This window comes from Varanus komodoensis, unplaced genomic scaffold (assembly GCF_004798865.1).
Source record: "Varanus komodoensis strain SLA01 unplaced genomic scaffold, ASM479886v1 scaffold2, whole genome shotgun sequence".
NCBI lineage: Eukaryota > Metazoa > Chordata > Lepidosauria > Squamata > Varanidae > Varanus > Varanus komodoensis.
The window spans coordinates 50,999,540-51,020,064 of NW_025335568.1; the positions used below are offsets into that span (position 1 = coordinate 50,999,540).

A 20,525-nucleotide genomic window follows, 5' to 3' on the forward strand; every position below is an offset into this window, starting at 1 on the left:
ATCCCATAGGAATGGCTTACCAAATGGATGTGTCTCCACTGCATGCAACACAGTTTCTTCAACACTATCCAGTCAGTGGACATTTGTCTAAATATACCATCAAGGTGAACACATATATAGTTTGATTTCTTGCATTCCACTAGCAAGGCTGTGTCAAGTGACTTATTCAAAAGAGTATTTTGAATATGTAACATGGTTTTTAGAATGCACCGTTTATTGGAGAAAAGATTGGGGATGGAAAGAATAAAACTGAAGATGTAACAGGCAGGCATTTTTCAGAGATAGATGAACTTAGGCCTGCACCCGCTGCCAAAGCTGAGAGCCCTGCATTTCTCTAGAGCTGTTTCCCACAGCCCTTCTTGTCTGATTCAGTGTATGCACTCAGCATTTCCTGATGGAGCAATGAAGAATGTCCAATCCTTTTGTACAAATTCATACAAAGCCAAAAGCATCTAATTTCTTTGTTTAGAACATACTAGGAGTTAACATAATTCTATCCACAATCCATCTCTTCATTGAACCAATTTGCAGAGCAAATTTCTTGCAATGCCCAATGTACTATACTTGCTGCTTTCAGTGTCACACAAGTACCAGCCTTTCAGTCTGTCTGCACCAGACCAGATAATTTCTAACCCTGGCAGACTGAATGTAAGCAGAGAAGCACAAGTGTGAGCTTCAGTGTGAATGTTTAAGACTTAGAAAGACTTATGGTTAGAAAATAGCTAGTAAAACCTTCTCTGAGCTGGTATCAAAAAACCTGTAAATCATTTCCACTTGCTTGTTTCATAGGACCATAGGAAATATCCTTACACCAATCAGGCCATGGGTTCTCATAGCTCAGTATTGTCTATACTGGTTGCAGCAGTTGTCTTGGACCGGTAAAGACACGCACATTTACCAGCCCTACTTGGATATGACAGGGATTGAAACTGGGCCTTCTGTGAGCAGGTTATGCACAAAATCTTGTGACAGCTATTGGAGTCAGCTGTCTTACCTTTTCACCTTGCTGCCTTACCTTTTCACCTTTGCCTCCTGGCATACCAGCTGCACCTCTCTCGCCAGGGATTCCACTAGGGCCACCTGGGCCGGGAGCACCAGCTGCTCCAGCAACACCAGGTTCACCCTAGGAAAGTAAGGAAAGGGAACAGGAAAGATTAAACTTTGAAATGTCCTCAAGAAAAAATAGTAACATGTTGCAGTGCATTTGCTAGTCATCAGCTATTTGCTAGTTCTCTGAAAGGTACTTCTGGATAGGTACTTAAAGAACTGACTGCATTAGTTTCATCTCATGTGTCCATTCATCAAGCATTCAGGTAAAAGTAGATGAATATATATTAAATGGAAATGGCAGATTTCCTATACCAGTTTGATTGGGATGGGCCTGAGTAAGACAGTTTGATTTAGGAGGTATCTGTTAAGTGTTCAGAGCTGATCTGGAATTAGACCAGCTCCATTAATATATTTCTGGCATGCATGGAACTATATTTTTTCATCTAGGCCTGTAGTTTGTTGATTTACTAACAAGACATTTCCTGGGAACCCATCCCTCAACTTGGTATATTTGTGTATGGGAGTGATGGGAACCAAAAATTGATCCACTCCAGAATTCACCAGGGGTGCAGGTCTGATCCAAAATTAGATCACAGAAACCCATTGTATATTGTCCCCTTTCCACTGCAGATGGCAGGATTTGGGGGCAGGAGTCCAGGGTCTCACACTGTAGAATGTACAGAGGGCCCTACCCCTGTGTAGCAGATCAAACTTACCACATTTGAAAGTTAAAGAAATCATGAACATTATCCTTTGAAGAGCTCCCCCTGCTCCCCAATAAGACCACCCCCTTTCTGTTTGAGGCTTTGCCTCCTCATCACCAATCCTATAGTAAATGGTGTCACCCTCAGGCCATCCTTACTGAGTATATGTGTTGTTGTATCTAGGCCAGTAGGTGAAAGCAGAGAAAAACACACATGCCCTGATCTAAAAGGCCACATGAGTGACCAGCCCATGCACAGTGAGGCTTCCAGGTCCCCTTTATCTAAAAGCAGCCCTCTCTCATCACTATACCACAACCCACTCTTGAAACTTACTGAAGCTTCTCAAGTCAACTTTGATTTTTCATGGAGAGCTGCCATTTAGGCAGCAACAAAGTAAGACAGTTCAGTACACATGCAGAAGCGCTTCCATGCACCAGCAGTGGGCACTCTCTATACAAATTCTAAAAGCTCCACCGTGAACAACAAGGTCTGATGATGAAAACAACCATAATTATTTGGGGAGCACTCTCTCCCATATTCTGGTATAATACAATATTGTAATGCAGAATCACAGAAATATGTTGTTGACGTTCTGAGGATGAAATGTTTCAGGAACACACATATGGAGGTTGATGTCATCAGCATCCAGTTAAGTACTTGCTGACACTGCCCTCCTGAGGATTTCAGAAAAATAGCAACTTTCTGGCTTACCTTGCTACCATCAGATCCTGGTGGACCAGATGGGCCACGGCTTCCAAGGGGACCGGTAGGACCAGCAACACCACTTGGGCCTGGAGGGCCACGCTCACCCTGCACAAAAGAGATTGGTGAAGCATTAAATTTAGTCCAGAGATCTTAATTTTTTAGGGTGAGAAACCTTAATATTTAACACTGAAGCTGATTGAAAGCAATAGCAAGGTAACTGGTAATATTTGCAAGTCAGCTCATACAAAATACATAGCTACTGAATGTAGTTTAGGGTTCGGGACAGGTTCTATTCTTTGGCAAGATTCCTGTACCCAGTCAAGAATTCAGGAAGCTACTGTGGTAAGCCCTGAAACTCTGATTAGGTTAGACACACAACACCACTTAGCACTTGTACAACATTAAGACATTGATTCAGACATAAATCCTATTGGTATATTTAGGATAGCTGCTAATTTGGCTTTATTTCCTACTTCATAATTGAGTTCTTCCCAATCTTGTTTGGCCCATTGCAGACACAAATACAAGTTATGTGCCTGAGCAAACAAGAATTTTAGATGAAAGTCTTTGGATAATGTGCTATGTATATACTATATACATATATAAATATTACACATACTTGGCACTGAGCATATCAGTGGCATGAAGCAGATATAGCAACATCAGTATTATTTCAATTCAGTGTTACTGGAACAGCTGCTCTTTACTGTTAGAATTTTTATATGACAATAATACAGTTCAATGTATTATAGATAGATGTTTTAAACAGTCTGCAGTCAAAAGAAGCATTTGAAAATTCTTTCTTTTCAGGAATTATATATGAAATTATAATTATATAAATAATAGTAAGATAGAATACTTACTCTTACACCAGCAGGACCAGGGAGACCAAATTCACCATGAAGACCCTATGAACAAAAAATACATTATTTAAGCCAAATTTCAAAAGATTTTAGTTCCTCTTGGTTAAGATGTCTAATACTATTGCACCCAGTGAGACAAAAGATGACTTGACTTAAAATCATAGCAGCTCACATTGTGTTTGCTCAGATGTAAACACAGCATGCTGCTAGAATTACCACACTAACAGCTGAATCCAGATTTGCAACTGGATCAATAGCACTGACAAAATGTATTTCCCACTCCTTCCTACTCATGGTGGTTGAAACCTCCTGAAAATGCTACCAAGTGTCAGGATGCCCCACTAAATAGGATGAGCTCTGTGTGTGGGACAGGAGGGATTCCGCAAAATCAGGTGAAGGGATTTTACAGTATGGAACCCTTCCTCTCATGGAAGACAGGTTGTGGGAAAAGTCATCATAACCCAAGAAAGAAGAACCTGGATGCTGGATTCTTTTATGGCCCAAGATGATGACGGAGTGTGCAGCTGTGATGGTTAGGATGCTGGGCAACACTGGCTTATCTGCTCATATCTCACGGATGAGCATGTTCATTACTTACCCTATCACCTGGTTTGCCAGCTTCACCAACTGGGCCAGAGGGACCTGGAAGGCCCTAAATGAAAAGAAATGAACAAAGTAAACACAAAAATAGGCAATCTTCATATGCATTTTGAATGGATACAAATGAGCTTACTGGAGCTGCAAAAGGCATTAGTAAATGTTGGATGGAAGTCTAAAGAATATGGGCTTGGTTATAGTTCAGTACATCTAAAAGTTGTACCACCTTGGAGAAGGCTGCCTTATAAGGCTTGGACCAAGGCATATGCCAACTGAATTGGCCTTTGTTACATCACTGTGCTCTGTGCAAACCAAGTGATACTTGTTCTTTGCGTAGGAATCCCCCCCCCCCCCCATTTTAAGCCTGAAATCCTTGGTACCTGACTTTGGTATTTTATCTCATGACTTTATCTAGTTTCCAGCTGCATTGGAAGTGTGGCAGATGGACTTTATTGTTGACTTCCGTAAATGAAAGCAAAGCACTATACAAGACACCAAAGTTCTTCCCTGGGATCCTGCAAATGATTTGACTGAAAAGTATTATATCTGGCCACTGGTCATGCTAGCTGTGACTGATGAGAGTTGTAGTCTAAAACAACTGGAAGGACCCAGGATGAGTAAAGCTGCCCTAGAGAAACGTATTTTGATCAATTCAAAACATTTACTGTTCCCTTCATGTGTACCTAAATGTATTTATACTTGATGCACCCTGACACAGTGGGAATGCACTCAGTGATTCTAACCCAAATTAAGCCTGCACATGATACTTATGCCTGCGATTCCTGCCTCCTCATTTTACAAGTTAGGTGTCATGTGCCACTGAACCGAAGTACCTTCAGCTGTACACACAGAAATGCTAGTACATGTGTACAATGCTAGTACATGTGTTCCGACCCAAGGTGGAAAGAGTAAATCAAGTCCCCCTGCTGAATTTATGCATGTTCAGATGAACACGAACAGAGTTTCACAGGCCTTAACTAATCCTGTTCTGCTAGAGTTTGCTTTGACCTCAGGCACTGAATTTCCTAGAAAGCAAACCTTGTAAGATCTGAACTTTGATTCCTTTGTTACCTCCCTTGCCAGCAAGCTAATTAAAGGTGTATATGTCAGAATTTATGGAATAAACTGTTATACATATACAATCAAGATGGGCATAGGTACATTGAGACATTTTATACCATTTGCACCATGCATAATTCCCAACTGCAGAGAGCCCAACTTCTGCTATAACATTAGCTACTTACTTGGAATCCAGGAGGGCCAGCTGGACCGGTTTCACCTTTGGAACCAACAGCACCCTAGGGAAAATAAAACATAAGTGCCTGAAGACTTTGCACATGTGTGGGCATGCATACAGTCTTGGACATTCTACACCACATAGTGGCTTTGCTTGGATAGCAACATAAGTACAGCATATTGTGACAGGAGCAAGACCTGGGCTTCTGTATTTCCCATTCCCCTCTTGTACAGTTACAAAGAGACATGTCAGAGCTTTTACTTTTGTTTGTTAGTAGCTGCAGCTTGTTGTGCTGCCCAAACCCAATGAACTAGGGGCATCTTAACTATGGTTTATTAGAAAGAAGATGCATGTTTTCTGGAGCAGGCTAGTTCCAACCAATCACACTATAGGATGTGAATGCAATGCTCAACTATGGTTAACTGAAGAGAGCAAAAGCTTCTACTCTTCTCCTCATGTCTATGCCAGAAGGAGGGAGGGGAGAGGAAGCTCACCTAGGTTTTCTCTCATCATGATAAACCACAGTTTATTGTGCTTCTAAACACAGCCCATATAACAGGAAATTGCTTCCTTCCAGAAATACGAAGGGGAAGGTATGTGGAAATCAAGGTCTATTAACGGTCAGCCATTCCAAATATTAGCACTTGTGCACTTTCATCAAAGGTTAACAATGCTGATTGTGTACTTACAACAACACCAACTGGTCCTTGAGCCCCATTGTTTCCATCTGGACCAGGAGGACCCTAGAATGACAAACATTTAGTTACTACAAGTTTTAGTGTTTGTTTTTCTAAAAATCCAATTTCCTCAAAAGCATTGTCTAAATATCTAGTTAATAAACCTGGAACTCTCTATTTGTGACTATGCTAAGGTCAGTCTCAGTGCAGACCCCCTCATCCCACCACACAAATCTCCTTTGCTTGCAAGAGTTCCTTTTCTACCTTTCCTCCAACAAAAGGAACTCAGATTGGATTTTTTAAATGTATACTTTAGATTAAATGCCAGTGGGATACTGTTTTTTAGATGAGCTAATGTTGGAAAGCTGCCTACATTTACACTAACAGATCCTTCTCTTGGATTCAGCACAGGAATCAGGATGTAAAGTTTTTGCACATACCCGTGGGCCAGCAAGACCAACATGACCTCTTTCACCAGGTTTGCCAGGCTCGCCCTGTAGGAGAATGTAAGGAACATTAAGGTAAGACACTGTTTCAGAATGAACAATAGATATACTCAGGTTATGTCATCTTAGTTCATGCATCTCATACTTTTGAGATCAGGTTTGGCATCAGGGGTTGGCACAACTGGGCACCTGTTAGGTTTTGTTTGTAGCAGGGGATCTTCCATCATAGATCCCTGGATCTGCTGCTTCTCCTACTTACAGTAGCCATTGTTCTGCTCAGAAAATCTTGTTCCCAGCAGGGGTAAGTAAATGATGGAAAAGTGGATGAGCAACAGCCACCAGTTCTCTAATTCCCTGTTCCAATTATCTCGGGGAGATAGCCCCTGAAAAATAGATTCTACAACCTTCCTGGGCAGTCTATCTCATTGTGGCCTTGACCCAGCAGACAGGAATCTTTGGCCTTGTGATTTGAATCAGTCTTACAGGTACACTAATCAACCACCATCTCCAATTCTGTGTCACGGAGTACATTCTTTTACACACAGGAAAAAGTGGTCTGTCAAACATAGACAGGTAGAACCAAATTAAGCTTCAGTTCATTTATTGCTTTGTATTCAAATGTCTATATGCTCAGGACCATCAGAGGATACAGCACTATTGGGACTGTACCAGTTAGAACAACTGAGGGAGATCATGTCTTAATGCTTCCCCAAGTAACAACCAGCTCTTTGAACATAGAAAACTAACATACTGGGGAGATGGCAAAACTAGGATACTATCTCACTCACATGCTAGCTTCCCACAGTGTTTTCTATGATGGAGCATTTGGACATATAATGCTGCATTGGCAGTTTGAATTGGCAGTCCAAAAAGCATGGCACCATGTGACCTGGAAGCTCAGCCCTTAAAGTAACTGGTCATTTTTGGCTTAATTCCTCGCCTCCCCATCTCTGTGCTGCTAAGCCACTTTTTAAAGATACCCCACATTTAGTTTGCAATTAAATAAGGCACTGGGATTATAGCACCAAAAACAAATCTGATTCTCTGAAGTGCATATGTGCAACAGCTGGTGCATGTACCAGAGGTTCTACTGGATCGCAACCATTCTCCAAAGAAAGAACGAAAGCAAAAGGAGACAGTGGATGATCATGCTGATGGGGCTGACAGCTCAATCCCAACACTTCTTATGCAAGCAAAGCAGTACTGAGAGGAAGGGAGCTGCAGGGCGACATCATGGACTGTAGCACTGCACCAGTGCTGCAGTGCTGCCATGCTGGCGTTTGCTGCTGGGACACCAGAAACACTGCACAGTATTAGATTTATGGGCAACATGTTGCCATGTTGTTTTATGGTGACACCACAAAGCTCTATTGTGCTTACATTGGGACCTTTTGGTCCTGGGAATCCAATGTTGCCAGGTTCACCTCTTGGACCAGCTGGACCAACTGGGCCAGGACGACCATCAGGACCAGGGAGACCCTAGAAGGAAAAGTTCATTATTTTTATTCTAGGTCCATAGCTTCACTATCTACACACCATATATCTTTCAAGAGCAAAACGCTTTATTTGGGATTTCTTTTAAAATTGGAAGATGTGTCTCTCACTTCCTTTCCATTTCACATCACTTTTCAATACTAATGCAAAGGCCATTGAAATCCAGAAAAGAGCTCCACCCCAGTTACACAGAACTTGGAGCAACAACAATATATAACTGGAAATATTTTTACAATATCAGTCAGTATCATTGTGCTATAGGCTGCTATTAAAGTCCTGGAGTTGTATTCATGCAACTTCCTAGTGTACAACATAGTGTCCAGACTCCTTCCCACTCTCTTCTTTGGATCTAGACAAAATCTTGCTGTATTAAGAGACCCATCAGAGCTGTGCAGGGTCGTATTAATAAATTTGTTAACCAAGACTCATATGAATCCCAGATCAGTAGGTTCAATGGACAACACAGCTATCATTTTCTAAGCATGTCTTTAATTGGGGTCCAAGGTAGGGTTGACCATGAGCAAGATGCAGGCTCAAGGTCTGAGTTCAGCAATAGGCTTAGGAGCAGATCACAATGTCTTTGTCTAGCCCAGCTCATGGGCACGTTGCCAGGATAATAGGATACAAATATTAAAGAACATTGTATGTTAAAAGAACCTAAACACATTTTAAGAACTTATAGGAATCTAAACACATTTTTAATTTATCTTTGCAGAATAAAATGTAGAATACTGACCATAGGACCTTCTTTGCCAGCAGGGCCTGGGCTTCCAGATTGACCGGGGAGACCCTAGAAAGAGCAGAAGCCTCACCTTAGTATGCTGCTTTATTTTATTTTATTTTATTTTATTTTGCTTATTTGAAATGGAATGCAACTTACTTCCACTCCCCTCACACAGACTTAACATTTATAAATATAAATAATAGAAGAATATGCTACTATCTACCAGTCACATAGGTTTACTGGAAAATGTTCCAATGACTCAGTCAGATTTATCCCAACAGTGCAATCCTATATATGCCTACCTAGGAGTAAATGCCATTGGGCTCAGTGTTGCTCATTCTCTATGTTCCCTAATAATAGGGTATAGGTTGCAACCAAAGCGTACAGGGATTGTTGCCTTAGGTTTGCATTTGAACAATGAGACTCCTCACAGCATAGTTATGTGAAGTGAATAAGCTACTGAATACAGTGCAGCTATCATCATTGAAAATATTAAGCATAATTAAAAATCACAATCAAGCATGGAATATTTTTTAAAATGGGCCATTTAAAAACAAAGCCATGCAGCTTCAGCATGCTCTTTTCCCTAACAATAACAACAACACACAATAAATGTGTCCATCTGCTTGAATGCTTCCCCCCCATCATCCCTTGCTCTTCCATACTTACCCTTGCACCCATGAGACCAGGTTCACCAGGGCGGCCCACATCTCCACTGGGACCTTTAGCACCAGCAGGGCCAGTAGCACCACGATTACCAGCAAGACCCTAAAGAGAAAGTGAATCATGTTCAAGTTGGAGAAAGCAACAATAGTAGTAGAAAAGTCTCTTCCCTCCATCTTGCTTGTGGAGGAAAAAGCCTATGCAACTAAGTCATGAAACTGATCAAACTGGAAAAAATAAGATAACTTACTATAACACCAGCTCTGCCATCAGCTCCAGGGAGACCACGAGATCCAGGAACACCCTACAGTAAAAAGAGCACATATATCTGGTGAGAAATAGAGCAGTTTCCAGCAGAAGGCAAAGACTAGCCTTGCTGTAATTAAGGATTTATGGAGGAATGCTTGGCATTTGTGATAGGCTGTATGGTGAGTGTCTCTTTATTCTGTGCAAATGGGGCTCCTGAGAAAGATCCAAGACTTGGCCCATCTCCTTCAACATGTAAGAGGCCTTGGATGCCAATATCCTCTGAGAGAGATGCGGTGAAGCTGAAAAGCTAAGGTCTCCAAGGAGCTGTTTCCCATGACTCTTTTCAGCTGTTCTTGAGCACAATTAAGAGAATGGGAAAGTCCTTCTCATTTAGTAAGACCAATATATTTAGTATGCACAGCTAGACTGCCCAGCTTACATTTTGCTCCTGTGTCATTCCTCATTAATTCTGAGGACCAGGGCTCACACCAGGTTTTGAGGAAAAACACCCTCCATGGCCCTCTTCTTCCAATAAGTCACTACCATTGCCACCAGCTGTTGCTTCTCACCCTCTGTCTTGTCATTGCTGCCATGTGCTTGAGAGGCAGACAGCCAATGAATGGGTAGGCAGTGGCATCTTCCTCCTTACCACCACCACTGTTGTCTGGACTAAGATGAGAAGCTGCTGGACATGCAGCTTGCAGTGGTGAAGAGCAAGAGCAGCTCTAGGGAGCTCTTGTCAGTAGGCCCCTACTGGGGTATGGTTTCTTGGAAGATGCCCCACCATGCTTCCTTTGATGCCAGCCCTGACCAGCAGATAGTAAGGCAGCATGATGCATCTCTTATAATTAGGTCCATTAGGAGGGATGCAGCTGTGCACTAAATGACCAATCTTGGGGTCACTAGGACATGTGTTTAACCTTGAGTTGGTCTGGCCAGGTTTATGTCTGCAACTTGACCCATGTTTTTGATGTTAATGGCAAATGAAAGTGGATCAAATGAGAAATCCAGTGGATCAAATGAGAAACCAGCTGAGACAGAACCAGAGCTAGAGCTAGAACCTGCCAATATATGGGTCTGGGGGAAAAAACAAACATTCAGGAGCATAACACAGTATGTTTCCATAGTTATGTAGGCATTGAGGTCTTCCCTGGGATTAATTCAATGGACAGAAAATATGATAAGTGATTACACTTTCACAATAAATAAAAATGTAGTATATTGTGCCCTAACATTCCAAATTTATTCCATTTTAGGTCATTTACTTTCTGGCACTCAGAATGCAGTACCTTTTCTCCTCTGTGCTTATGTTAATCTTTTCTAGATTTCTACCAGATTTTAAGCTTAACCAAGCCTTCTAAGAAACATTTCATTTCCTTCTAGTTGACTAAAATTCAACAGGTCTTGAGAACTGTTCATGATTTTGCAAAAGAAGTCATATTCTATTAAAGAAGGTTTTAAAAACCTAACACGATTATGATGATCTAGTATGTTAAAAATCCACAATTACATTTTGATGAATAGTGATTTTTAAATGTGAATATATTTTAATGTGAAAATATTTCATGGCATCAAATATTCGTTATTAGAAGAAAAAAAATTAGCTGCGTTGCTACAGTTGGGCTCTTCTTAAGTCACAAGAAACTGCCATATCTTAATCAGGCCAATCATCTGCTGAGCTTAGTATTGGATAGTAGTCACAGTTTGTCTTGGGAAGAGGTCTCTCCCAGGCCTGGGAATCTCATTCCCTCTTCAAAGCAAGTATATGCATCCTCTATCAAGCCATGGCCCACCCGGCAACACCTAGGGTCTTGGGCAGAGGCCAGCCCCAGCACCTGCTACTTGATCCCTTTATCTGGAAATGTCAGGAAATGAGCTTGAGACCTTTTGTACACCAGGCATATGTTCTGTCAGTTAGTGATCGTTCCTTTCCCATGCATCTCCCTGATATTTTCCTGAAATTATTGCAGTGTGCAAAGGACTTACTCTTAAACCTGCAGGTCCAGGTATACCAGTAGCACCAGGCTCACCAGTGGCACCCTTCTTGCCTTCCTCACCACTTGGACCAGCAGGACCAGCTGGGCCAGGTGAACCCTGTTCAGTTGTAAAGAGAAAAAGGGTCACCACCTTGCATAAGAGGCTACTTTGGAAAACAACACTTCCCCCGCCACCACAAACAACAACAATGACATGCCATATTACTGTATTATGTGTAACAGTACTCACAGGTTCACCCTTGTTACCAGTTTCTCCCTTGGATCCAGCAGGGCCAGGCTCACCCTAGAGTCAAACAGAACAAGAGATGCCAGCAGTGAGTACTCTAGAAAGTGCCTTCATTTTTCTACACTGCACCTGAGCTACAAGTTCTCCAAGCAGCTAGGAACTACCATAGCAAAGAGTGTCATTTCAAGATCCCACACAAAAATATTCAGCCAACACAACATATGGGAATGAGGCAGAGATCCTGTGCAGCACAAGAACACAATGAACTGTGAAGTTCCTGGTTCAAATGTGGCTTTAACTAAGAACAAATTACGTGGCCCCACTATTCTCTCAGCTTCTCACAGGCAAAATTGAAATATTAGAGCAGTGGCTTATCTCACAGGCTAGTAGACTATAAGGATTATTAAGATAATACATCTCTGAAGCAACAGTGAGGAACCTGTAGTCTTCTACAACTTGGACTACAGTTCCCATCATACTTTGCCATTGACCAAGATGGCAGGGGCTGATGAGAAATACAGTCCAACAACATATGAATTGGCCACCAGCTCTCCAACTTTTGTTTTAATTAATGTTCTGTGCACTGAAGAAAGGTGTTAAATGGCTATTATGTAAGATAATGCATAAATAGTGACTGCTGACAGGTATTAAATGCTAGGGGTCAAATGCCATTATGTCAACAAAAAGCAGGATCCCTAAACATTTTACTGTTACCAGTCATTGGTGCTTTACACTTGGCTCAACAGAGAATACGACTTACAGTAAGTCCTCTAGAACCAGCAGGGCCAGCAGGGCCAGCTGGGCCGGGGATGCCACGAGCACCTGGGAGGCCAGGAGCACCAGCTACACCAGGAAGACCCTGTCCGAAAAGAAAGATGAGACAGACAGGCACATTACAATCACATTATCTTATCTGCAGAGCACACAGATGCATTCTCTATAAGATAAATCCACTTGGACAAAGGTATACTTACAGCTGCACCTTTAGCACCATGAATACCATTGGCACCAGGGTTACCCTAAAAAGCAAAGCAAAAGAGAATTTTTTTTAATGGAATTCCCTGGGCCCCAAAATCTGTATTTAGTTATGGCATGGACTAAATTAAACTTACTGGTGGGCCAACGGGACCAGCAGCACCAGGGAGACCAGGCTCACCACGAGGACCTGCAGGGCCAGATGGACCAGCATTACCAGCAGGTCCTACTTCACCCTGTTTGGGGAAAAAAAGAGACATTAGGCACCTATAAGCCTTCAAGCACTGGGCAGCAGGTGAGGATGTATGGCTATTTCACCATAACTGATCCTGTACCACTCAGATCTGTCTTTTAATGCTACCTTCCTCATCCTGGCACCCTTTAGAGTTTTGGACTACAGCTCCCAGGATTTGTGACCATTGGCCATGCTGTCTGGTGCTGGTGGGAACTGAAGTCCAAAAACCCTGGGGAACATCAGCTGTTTTAATGAATAACAGTGGTAATGCCATCCAATGTGCCTACCACAGTGAGATGGAAACAGAGTAGTATAATAATTCTGACCAAATTGTGGCCTTTCGTTCTCTCTGTTGTGCACACATGTGTGCGCACAGATTTCCCAAATTTTAACCATTTCTTATGTCATCTGGTCTTGTATCGTCTGATAAATTGCATGCTGAGTCTTGTGGTCTGTAGGAAACTACATCCATATGAAGGAAGACATCTGTTCAAAAATGATATATGATACAATATGATAGATAACAACAGCAGTCTTCCTGGGATGTAAATGATCACTCTCTTTCATTCTCTCAAAGTTGTTCCTTAAGTTCATTTTTCCAGCTTTGCCATCACATTAAAATCTCAGTTAATTCTAGACAAAACAAATATCAAAAGCACTATGAAAACTGAAAGCCCTTTCTGTCCAAAGCATGTGATTGACATCTCAGATGAGGTGTCTCTGCAAAGCTTCATCACAGACATTTGTAGGAAAGATATAGGCTGTATTCTTCAAACTGTACAACAATTACACTGTTTTCTCTGGAAGCAATTTTTCCCAAATCGTTGCTGTAGGTTCTTGCTGTGGATCAGCGCTACGTTGGAGATGATATATTTCACGTCACTGCCCTATTGTTAGGCATGTTTGTACCTTGGCTCCAGGAGCACCGGGGAATCCTGGGGGTCCAGCAGAACCAATGGGACCCTGTAGTTTTAAAGAAAGAAAGAAATGATTAGAATACAGACATTCTGATAAAATGTACAGATAAACAGGCCAAGCACACATAAATCAATGACCACAATATAGTTAATGTATCTTTTGAAAGGCTGAAAGGACAAGGGGGTTTGTGGGGGCAAGCAGTGAAAACAGGAATGGCGATGGAGCATTCTAAGAGAAGAAACGTCTTCCAAGACTACCTGAGAGCCAAACACTTGATGAATAAAGGGGCTTAAATGGAATGGCTAGATATCCGACCTGCCTAAGGAAGGAGCCTCTCTAAGACAATGAGGTTGCCTTCATGTACTCTACTGGCTCTGTGTGTGTGTGCACATGCTTTAAGATAATTCTTTAACTCTCTAGGATCCATGCACAGAAGTTTCCTGAAACATCAGTTGTACAAAGGGCCACATGACTCCCCTAAAAACATCTGCTAACACTTCTGCATGGTGGCAGCTCCCTGCTGTGGGTATAAAGTGGGACTGCATTACTTGGGATCCACTCAGCTTGGCACAACATACCAGCTCTACATGGAGGGCTGCCGTGACTGGTATATCCCCTTTTTTGAAGTATACAGCAGGAACATGGGGGCTTATCAAGCCCTGACAGGCTGCAATATATCACTAGCAGACAGCATTCAACCGGGTAGCTCATAGATTGTACCGTCCTGAACTCAGATGTGCTATGAATAAGCACTGCCCAGTAAAGACATGGACAGACTTCCACTCTAAAGTCTGCCATGCTTATGCTTAATCCCATGTGGAACAACCTCCCTCAACCTGGTGCCCTCCAAGTATTTTGGACTGCTACTCATACTGCTTTTCCTTAACTAAGCTTCCAATTCAACAGGTCTTTGTTCAGGAATACTTTGTGCCTTTTGCTCCTTGTATATAAAAATCAAGACGTTCCATTTAGATCTGGAAGATGTGACTAGGATCACAACTTTTCTTGGCTGACCCAGAACTGGCACAGGTTTAGCTACAGCCATAGGCATGCAATGCTCATCCCCTGGGAACACACTGAATCAATTCCCCACTAATGCTCAGTATCGGTTCTAACTTAAGTACCTCCAATGCAACTTGAGCAACAGTTCACTGGGATATTTTTAGTGTCAGTGCTCAGTCAGTGCACGCATGAGGTTACTGCCATTCTCTTTAGTTTCAGCATCATTAGGCATGAGTGCTGTTGCTTATGTAGCCAAAATGGAACTGTCTATGCACAGGAAAGAGTTATCTGCAGACCTGAGCAATCCTTAGGTCTGTCGAAATGCAGAAAATATTTAGGAAAGGCACTCCGAAAGCAATCCTAGGAGAAGCATGTGGACTGTCTTGCAGGGGGATGGTACCAGAGAACAAGGTGGGAATGCAATACAGTACTGCAGTGCCTGACAGTGTGGACAGGAGCACACCAACATTGTCCTAAAGATGCTTTGTACCATAATGATAATCATACCTATATCAGAGCAACTCTGAGATATCTTTAAATCACAGTGGGTTAAGTAACACCAGCCTGCCCCACGCATCTGGGATTAGGGGGCAAGATTTCCTACATTTAGGTATATTCCGAAAACTGATCTTCTGAGGGCCAGTTACAAGTCTTCTTTCTCTGTACATGCCCCAGCTATCAGTGATATGCAGTCTGATGATGAGAATGACAAAGATATGCAGTTCAGCATATTTATGGATGCAGCTGTGGAGGGTGATTTTCAGTCCTGTCATCATAGGCCTTGCCTTTGGATAATTGCTGGGCAATCACTATCTATTGCTGCTCCATCTACAGAAGGCCTATGCCTCAGGTTGGCTTTTTTGGCCTTTGCTGAGCTATTTTAAACCTCCAAACACAAGGTTGTTGTGAATATCCGACTGTCTTCTCCTAAATACTTTGCCCTTGCCATTCTATTAAATAAGCATCTTCTTTCTAGATGCTCCCATTTTTAAAAAAATGGCATCAGATGCCACATGACAAACTCAAATAAATACTTCAATAGTTATAAAAATTACAAAAAAGGGCATTTTTAGCGTAACTTGTAAAATAATTCTGTTCATCTTTGATCAAAGCAAGTTGCACTTGCGATGTGCTCCACAATGAAGAACTGCGTAGGTTAGTGCATTGTCTAGACCAGCTCCTGGTTAATCCAGCATATGTAGCAAACTGACACCCATGGACAATACTAGCCTGTTGCCATCTATCCTATGGGGCAATCTCCCCTTTCCAAATGGGAAGGACACTGAGAAACTGAAAGAAAAGCAAGGCCTTGGCCACCACTTTTGAACAACCTGACTTGGTTGCTAAGACTGGGGCAGTAGCTAGTTTAAAAGTAGCCTGTCAAGCTAGATTTTGACCTCAAGTGTTACCTGCTGCTCTCATTAGACAAATGATGAGGAGAAGGGCTGTCTAGTTTTTTTTAATGGGGCAAATGCTGGATTCTCCCCAATCAAGCTGCTGAGAATGGCCAACAATTTCCTTATACTGGAGGAGACCTCCAGCAGACTTTGTGCAAGTTAATCCAGTCACCAATACTAAAGATGTCAATAAGGCACATTGTATTTTAGCACTTAATAGCTTGACTAGAGCAAAACAGTCTATGGAAGGTCCCTAAAAATATTTCTGGCAAGCTTGAGGCATACTAGAAATGATGAATATATGAAAGCGTATACATATATGTGGTGTGGCAGTTAAGAGTGTTGGACAGGGGACCCTGGAGATCCCCATTCAGCCTTGAAGCTCACTGGTTGACTCTGGGCTGGTCTCTCATCACAACCCATCTCACAGGGCTGTTGTTATGAAGATAAAATTGAGCTATATAAGCCACCTTGGATTCCTCACAAGTAGAAAAAGGGTGGGATACAACTGAAGTATCATCATCATGTCACAGTGATGTTGTTGGGGGGATAAAAAGGATAAGGATAAAATGGAAAAATCTGAGAATAAAAATGGAGCTCTGTAAGCCACTTTGGTTCCTCACAAGAGGAAAAAGGGAACATATAAATGCCATAATAATAATAATAATAATAATAATAATAATAATAATAATAATAGGAGGAGGAGGAGGAGGGGGGATATAAAATGTATGAAACAGACAGACAGACAGAGAGACAGTGCAGGTTATGCTTACAAACTCAAAGCATCGTTCAGGACAGGACTGTGCAAGACAGGATATTCAAAGTTGGACTTACAGCAGGGCCAGTGGGACCATTGCTTCCGTCACTGCCACGAGCACCCTACAGAAATCAAACATACACACTAAGTTAACTGGTATAAAATTAAATAATACAATACATAATCAAATAAATAAAAGCAAAGCAAAATTTCATAAGTAGTTAATCACTTACAACTGGGCCAGGAGCACCAACTCTTCCCCTTTCACCAGGAAGACCACGAGCACCCTGAAGGCAAAAGACAAGCAAATGATTACAGTCTAGCATTGCCATAGGCCACACTGCATGTACAACAATAATATGGTTCAGCATCTATCTTTTTTTCAAGTCCACAACAGGGTGTGAGGCTAAGTAACGTTACTAACACACAACTGAAATTGTACAAGAGTGAGCACAGGATTGGTACCTTACAAAATCACTACAGATTCTGATTAAATAGTATCATTTCACTTCCACACTGAGAATATGTGAAGGCAATTAACTGCACCAGCTGAATAGAAGCAGCTATTAGACCTTAAGAAATGATAGTTTTAGGGTGTAATGCTATACATATTTATAGAGAAGAAGGTTCTACAACTCCAACATGTCCAGCTGGAAAATGCAGGGCTTTTTTCTGTCTAAACATGCATAGGATGGTACCCAAATAGCACTGTGTTCATTTACTACCATGCAAGTTATGAAACGAAAATACTTACAGATTGTCCGGGAGTTCCATTTTCACCAGGGGCACCAGGTTCACCCTGTGGATAACAAATATTCATTCAGCATCTCATTGTATTGCAAGGTTTATTATCATCTTTAGCAAGACTTAGCAAGAGGTTTTAGTGACTCAAATCTACACTTCTAACATTGAATGTGTACACAAAAATATTGAAGAAGGATGGGCAGTCTACAAGCTCTCTTTGCTAACCAGAAGAGTAACAGAAAGAATATTAGTTTAATCCAATTACTCCCTTAGGACTGAGATCAAATGCTCTGCTATCTCAAGGCCACCATGATAGCTGCATGTGGCCATGTTTGGACAGGCTGACCCACAAAGCAGCTAGTATCCAAAGACACTACCAACCAAGTCACACTGGTTGTATCAAGTTAGATTCAGACTAAAGCACTGATTCTTGCCTTGAGGAGTCATAAACCTTTTCCTGACCTATGCAAGAGCTGCCAATGCACATTGCAAAGCATTTTGGATTGGGCACATGTATTCAGTGTACACATACCTGCACCTTTCTATCCATTGGATGGTCTCCGTTTGCCCTAGCAATGTTAGATCTACCAATCAAATCAGCCTCTTTTGACTTGGGCAGGTAAGGACATGTTCTTAAACTACAGAAGCTTACTTAAATATAGTTGTTACAGGAATGGACTTGACTATACTGTATTCTGTTTGAAACACCTAGAAAGGCATAATATGTTGCATACTGAAATTTAGGGATTTCTGACTAGTTATATTATTTAGTAAGGTTTTTCTGTGTAGACCTGGACCTGTAGATTTTTCTGCTGTATACAATTGTCTCAAGGTTTCAGAACTGAACCCTAAATTCATGGCATAGGCCAATTTAGTTTAGAAGACTTGCTGTTTGCCCAAAGTGATATTTTAAAACAGGCATGCAGGAAAGATAGGAAACAGAGATGCTGCTACAGGAAGCATGCTTGCCCTAAAATAAAAACACATTGCAGTTTAAAGTAACAATACTCATACATACCTTAGTACCTTGGGCACCAGGTTCTCCTTTCCGACCATCCAAACCATTATGTCCCTATAAGAGATTAACAAATATGCATTTATTTAAAATCTTTCTCAACAGTTTTAATTCTGAAGAAGCAATGTGTTTTATACATTCATAAATGTTCATATAACCAGTTGGTTTGCTGCAACCGAATAGGGGAAAGTTGAATGGTGGTGGACAAACTGCTGGAAATATATAAGAGCATAGAAGACATAAGGAGACATAAGTATACAACTCTAATATATTAGGAACACTAAAAACTGGCAGATCCAGGGGAACTTGGGAATTGGCTTATGGTGATTTTACAAGGTACACCCACTATTCAGTGGCATCTCAAGTAATCAGCACTGCCTTGACTCCCATAGCAGAACAAATGCTCTACTTTGACATCCCCCAACCTGTGGCCATAGCCTGCTGAGGATGATGGGATATGGAGTCAGACACATCTGGAGGGCAACAGGTCAGGAAATGTGGACTAGTTACTCTTGATGGGGTGAGAACTCCTTCCCCCACTTCTCGCCCCCACAACTGGACAGGAGAGTTTGGGTGCTGGTCTGGTGAGTGACTTCACCTAAAAGGAGTGCGTTTTCCCAGGATGTGTTGTGAGAGTGGATTAGTGATGGCTGAAACTCACCTCTAGGTTGTTGTCCTTTCATCCTATCAGTCCTTCCCTCACACATTATAGTGTATGCATGTGGATGATCAGTGAAGAACAGACCCAGAATGGAGCCATGGGAAATATCAGTCTCTTTCTCACCCCCATCCACATGGCATAGGAAGGAACTTCCCCAGAACATAGTTTAGTTTCAGGCTGCTTTAGACTTAAATGCTGACATCGCACTTCAACCTATAAGATTTCATGGCTTGACAGATGCATTGCAGCATTATCAATTTACAGAGGGCTTCCAAGAGAACAAGAGGGAAGGTATCTCCCCAATCTAAATGACACTACGGAAACAACATAGGAGGCAGGGGATGGAAACAAGGAAGCACATGCTGTTTTTTAAGAACATACATGGAGTTTATGTTATTTATTTAATAATTATTTGGAATTTAATCACAAAGAACTAAACCAGGGAAGAACTGAGGAGAATGGCAGAATATATGAACAATGCTTATTGTTCATTGCCTTGACAAAATGAATTTGACTACTTCTTTCTAGCATGGGGTGCTATAAATAAGCCTTCCCCAACCTATAACCCTCCAAATGTTGTGGGTTTCAACAGCTATCAGCCCCAGCCAGCAGGGCAAACAGTCAGGAATTCTGACAATTGTTATCCACAACATCTGGAGGGTACCAGGTTGGTAAATGGTGGTATAAATGCTTGCTTTTGATCTTCAGTTAAAGCTGCACGTCACTGTGTATTTACAATTTTGCCACTGACGTTATCAGAGCCACACAGAGGCTTATGGTAAAACTACACAGGAGTTTTATAATCAGATTTCTCTCTCTTCTGAAGAACAAAAACCAAACAAAGCAGAACAGAACAGCACAACAGCAGTAGCATTGTGCAGAGGGCCATGTCAAGCTCTTTCCCTGTGCTGTTCGCTTGACTGAAAACAAACTGCTTCTCTGAAACTGTGATCAACCCTACACAGACATTTTGTGGATATGCAAGACTGTGTCTCCCAAACCTAAAACCAGGTTACTGGTCTTGCGTGTGAAATGATGTCAGGGAAAAGGCCAGTGGGATGGTGGAGACTTTCCTTAATATCTTCTGTGGAAAATGGCTACTGGGTTTTATACAACGTAAGCAGGTATACACAGTAACAGCATCAGATACATATTCTCTTCTAAAGGCACAATTAAAATTTGTGTTCTG

The 20,525-nt window shown here is 41.8% G+C and overlaps 1 protein-coding gene across 1 annotated transcript in view; it reads right to left on the reverse strand.

The window, feature by feature from the left end:
• Positions 1-20,525, reverse strand: part of COL1A2 (collagen type I alpha 2 chain) — a 61,456-nt gene that overhangs the window by 23,273 nt on the left and 17,658 nt on the right. Inside the window, exons 12-32 of the mRNA XM_044429570.1 lie at positions 18,679-18,732; positions 17,671-17,715; positions 17,150-17,203; positions 16,994-17,038; positions 13,752-13,805; positions 12,745-12,843; positions 12,607-12,651; positions 12,393-12,491; positions 11,636-11,689; positions 11,396-11,503; positions 9,411-9,464; positions 9,167-9,265; positions 8,510-8,563; positions 7,660-7,758; positions 6,274-6,327; positions 5,846-5,899; positions 5,164-5,217; positions 3,921-3,974; positions 3,323-3,367; positions 2,466-2,564; positions 1,016-1,123 (exon numbers count right to left, since the gene is read on the reverse strand). Of these exons, the coding sequence (XP_044285505.1) occupies positions 1,016-1,123; positions 2,466-2,564; positions 3,323-3,367; positions 3,921-3,974; positions 5,164-5,217; positions 5,846-5,899; positions 6,274-6,327; positions 7,660-7,758; positions 8,510-8,563; positions 9,167-9,265; positions 9,411-9,464; positions 11,396-11,503; positions 11,636-11,689; positions 12,393-12,491; positions 12,607-12,651; positions 12,745-12,843; positions 13,752-13,805; positions 16,994-17,038; positions 17,150-17,203; positions 17,671-17,715; positions 18,679-18,732 (1,431 nt within the window). The remainder of the gene's footprint in view (positions 1-1,015; positions 1,124-2,465; positions 2,565-3,322; positions 3,368-3,920; positions 3,975-5,163; positions 5,218-5,845; positions 5,900-6,273; positions 6,328-7,659; positions 7,759-8,509; positions 8,564-9,166; positions 9,266-9,410; positions 9,465-11,395; positions 11,504-11,635; positions 11,690-12,392; positions 12,492-12,606; positions 12,652-12,744; positions 12,844-13,751; positions 13,806-16,993; positions 17,039-17,149; positions 17,204-17,670; positions 17,716-18,678; positions 18,733-20,525) is intronic.